At 38.4% G+C, this 4688-nt stretch overlaps 1 protein-coding gene across 1 annotated transcript; it reads left to right on the plus strand.

Annotated features, from left to right (window-relative positions):
* Positions 1–660: 660 nt before the first annotated feature.
* On the plus strand, positions 661–4364 carry LOC309514039 (outer dynein arm-docking complex subunit 3-like; the record flags this gene model as incomplete). Its single annotated transcript, XM_082190152.1, has 4 exons — positions 661–873; positions 2702–2815; positions 3905–4065; positions 4163–4364. Exons 1-4 carry the CDS (start codon positions 805–807, stop codon positions 4362–4364), a joined length of 546 nt encoding a protein of 181 aa, XP_082046278.1. The 5' UTR covers positions 661–804.
* Between the last annotated feature and the right edge of the window lie 324 nt (positions 4365–4688).

Consider the following 4688-nt stretch of genomic DNA (forward strand, 5'->3'; position numbering starts at 1 on the left):
CTCAAAGAACTGCAGGTCACGAACGGTGACGCTCACTTCTCAAAGGATGCAGCCATGGTAAAGACAAAGCATTTAATAAATGATAAAAAAAAAATGGGTAACACTTTATTTTACAGTGTCCTTGTTACATATGTTACATGTACTTACAATAGTATTAACAGTTAATTATGCATAATTACATGCAACTAACCCTCAATCAAACCCTAATCCTAACCCTATAGTAAGTACTTGCACTTAATTAATATTACTCAGTACTTAAATATATAATTACACTGTAACAATGACACCGTAAAATAAAGTGTAACCAAAAAATGTAATGAGATAATAAAGCAAGCATACGTGTAAGTGTGCCATGGTAAAGGTTGTGCAAGTAATGCTTCTCGTAAAGAGTAGGGGTGTAACTCCGGTGTCCTGCCCAAATTCCCTCCATTGGCCTTTATCAATCATGGCCTACGAATAAGAATCCTCATGCTTTCAATTGGCTTTATCACTCTCTCTCCTCTCCACCTATAGCTGGTGTGTGGTGAGCGCACTGGCGCCATTGTTCTGACAGTGGATGCTGCACACTGGTGGTGGTTGAGGGGAGAGCGCTCTATAAATGCCTCATTTCATTAAGATGTGTGTGTGTGTGTGTGTCCAGGCTGAGCTGCAGCTTCAGGACGAGAAGGTGTGCAGTAGGGCCGCAACGACGCGTCGAAGTCATCGATTACGTCGACTATGAAAATACGTCGACACGCATGAAATGCGTCGACGCGTAATTATTTACGTTTAAATATCGAGTAATGGCGGCTTCTGCTCCCTCTCATGGTGAAAATGACAGACCACGATCATCCAAAGTATGGGAATACTTTACCACTACGGCCGAACAGAAAGGTGCTTTCACTATGCAAACTATGCCCCATTCGGTGACAATAAAATGGACTTTAATTTATAACTTAAACTTAAATCTGTTAACGAAGCTTTCATTTGCCAGTTTTTAAAAGTTGTGTATGGACATGTAGACTAGAGACCTGCACTCCCGCGGGTCACAACGCAACAGAGTGCGGCGCGGGAGCCGGGAACATAGATCTGATGGCCGGGCGCGGGCGGTAATGCACTCGTGTGTGTGCTGGTTGCGGGAGAATAAAACGATTCGCGGAACTCCCGCAAAATAGAATTATCTATACATTGAACATCTAAAAACGAATAAATTGTCATTCATCTGTTTGACAAAAGCAACAAGAACAACTAAAACAAAATAGAAACGATTTACAGGCCAGAGTCTCTATCTATTTATAACATGTTTGCAGCGTTGAACAATGTAGCCAATCACAGACATATGTGTTGATTTCTTGAACGCCAATCAGATGCATTTATGCTAGAATCCCCTCACCGCTCAAAATGGACTTTTTGTTCAGTGCTGAATTCTGCATACTGGCAAATCATCTGATTATAGCAAACAAAGTGTAGATATTATGAAAGATTCATTGTGCAGCCAGTTTCATTGATAATAACAGAGTTAATCTGTGAGATCGCGATGAACTGAGATGTCAGCTTTTTAGGAATTATTAAGGGAGAAATCCGTCCTGCGCAGGTCTCTAATGTAGACTTTAAAAACAAACGACTAACGTTATATTAACATTAACAGTAGCCTATAGGCTGCAATCTAGTGTATGTGAACCTTTTTGCAGATAAACACAAGTGCATTTTCGGACAAGTTAATTGAGTAAATCATACTCCCACTACGGTAATTAATAACAGATTATAGTAAACACATTTCCTAAATAGGCCTGTGTATCTTACATTTTTTTCAATAGTACCATTAGTTAAAAATAAAGTTTAAAATGCTTCCTGTTCGCATATTTCATAATAAAATGACAATTACCCTTTCTGAAAGAATTTTTTTTTTGTCATCATTCATAGATTTCATGTTAAAATAATATACAGATGCACTACCCTCTTCAAAATACAGCTGATATATTGTTGTACTTATTATTTATTGGAAAGTTTGCCAATGGATAAATCAGCTAATCCCAAAAATAATCATTAGATTAATCGGAAAAATAATCGTTAGATTAGTCGACTAATCGAAGAAATAATCGATAGATTAATCGACAACAAAAATAATCGTTAGATGCAGCCCTAGTGTGCAGAGAGCGCAGAAAGCGAGAGAAAATCCTCTCCCTCTACAAGAAGCAGCAGGAGGAGAGGATTGCTCAGGCAAAGGAGAGGAAGAGAAGAGCGAGCATCATCCATCACACATCAGATAACAATGTAATACTCTAATAAGCATAAAGATATGTGTGTCATACTAATAGCACTTCTCATGTGAAGTGCACAGGAGACTGGACTCGCAATTGATGTTAATAGAGCTTTGTGTTAGCATGCTGCAAAGCTCACAACAATAAAATAAAATAGACAATTCAACTATTTATAAGTATATACACTTCCGGTCAAAAGCTTGGAATAATTACGATATTAAGTCTCTTATGCTCACCAAAGCTGCATTTATTTGATGAGAAATAAAGTAATGTTGCGAAATATGTTATTACAATTTAAAATAACTGTTTTCTATTTAAGTATATAATTTATGCCTGTGATGCAAAGCTATATTTTCAGCATCATATACAGTCTTCAATGTCACATGATTCTTCAGAAATCATTCTAATATGGATTTGGTGCTCAAGTAACCTTTCTTATTATTATCAATGTTGAAAAATAGCTCCCCGACGAGCTGAGCAGCGAGGCCAACGCAGTAGAAGAAGTGGAAGCCATCTCTCCTTTTGAGGAAGCTTTCCAGCAAATCAGAGAGGCCACTGGAGTCACAGACCCACGGGTGAGGACACACAACACAACATTCAACTGTTTTCAGTGTGTTAGGGGAGTAACAGTTTAGGACACAAGGACCAGATGTTTGAAAGAAGACCCCGGAGTCAGAATTATAATAAATTAAAGGAAAGTTTTACTGAAGATAGTTTGCAGTTTCATCAGCAGAAGTTCAGCTTCAAGACTCACACAGTAGTTCGTAGGCCGCCCCACTTACAGTTACAAAGATCACAGCAGTTATATCCTACACCACACACACACACACAGCAGTTATACCCTTCACCAAGGTCTAAGCTACGTCCTTTATTCAGGTTGCAGTTTCTGATTGGCTAAGAAATAGATAAACATAGTAATTTTCCACACATATACATATAGACGGAAGCATATCTCTATCGATTATGCCGCTGACACTCAGACCCTGAAGTTAGACACGTCGTGACCTTCCAGGTCACAGATCTGCATTGCTGGGCGCCAGCATGTCCAGAACAATAACTCAGTCAATCTCCAATAATGCCAGTGGTTCCTTAACCTGTAACCAAGAAGACTAACACACACACACACACACACCGACACACAGCTTCTCTAAGGTTGGATTTGGCCAGGCTCTAACTATAAACAGGAGAGTCCTCTCAAAACATCAAGATAATGCATTCTTTCTCTCAAGGAGAGCTACACTTTAGTCTAACTGGAAAGTAAGGCTTTAACAAAGAAATGGTCCCTTAAACTATTGGCTTCAATGACCCTATGTTTTAACACGTTGAAGACCTTTCTCAAACACAAAACAAATCCATATTTCATTTCTGGAAGCCGGGCTAAATGAGCAAGCACTGTTACTGCATTCAGATATCAAACACAGACATTAAAGAATACATGAAAAGAACATTTCAGTAATCACACTGGTAACTTCTATAACAAAGTAAAATCCCCAGAGAAGTCATTTAACTCATTTGATATTTAGAAGGAAAAATATTGATTAATACCTTGATTATAATCACTCATTACATATACATTGAAGTATATTATAGATTACTCCTTGTTAAGCAATGTTTATTCTGTTCTTGTGTTAAGCAATGTGTATTCCTGATTTCTCTTGTAATAGGAACTAGTGGGCCTGTTTATCTCTCGGAGAAAAACACAGGAACGTTTGTTGAAGATGAAGGCAGAAAATGAGAGTTTGCTGCTTCCACTGAAGGAAGAGAGGAATATGCTTCAAACTCAGCTTCAGGATATGAAATACTCAGTAGAAACTGAACTCTCAAGGTAAGAGCAGACATTGTAGACAGTGTGAATATGATATCACTTCACATTCTCTGTTATTGTGACTGAATAGTAACATAACATTATTGTCCTCGGTCAGCTCTCTGCAGGTTTGTGAGCTTCAGCAGCAGCTTGAGCAGACGCAGCAGCGCCGTGATGCAGCTAAAGATCGTCTGTACGGACTCAAACATGCACTGAACGCTGCCAAAGCAGGAGTGAAGCACCTCAGTGAAAAACTTCAACACATACCACTGGTACTAATGAATCTTGTCAAATACATAAACCCCCTGGTTTCAGGGTAAATTCAACCCAGGGTCCTTTGCACCATGACCTCAAGCATTCCATGGGTGTTTGGCTTGAGGTCATGGTGCAAAGGACCCTGGGTTGAATTTACTCTGAACCATCCCTTTAATTTTATGAAGAATACTTTCTGTGCACCAAAAAAAACAAAATGGACAGTAATGATTAGTCAAGTTGCTGTTATTGTATTTTGGCTTGTAGAAGATTTGTAACTAGTGAAACATTGACTGTTTTGTTTACTTTAGGAATATATGTCATATTTTACTTTTTTGGAAGTTGTAAAATAACGCTTACTAATATTACTAATATGTTGTTTATTTCATGAC

This window comes from Leuciscus leuciscus, assembly GCF_965113295.1.
Source record: "Leuciscus leuciscus genome assembly, chromosome: 14".
In the NCBI taxonomy this organism is placed as follows: Eukaryota; Metazoa; Chordata; class Actinopteri; order Cypriniformes; family Leuciscidae; genus Leuciscus; species Leuciscus leuciscus.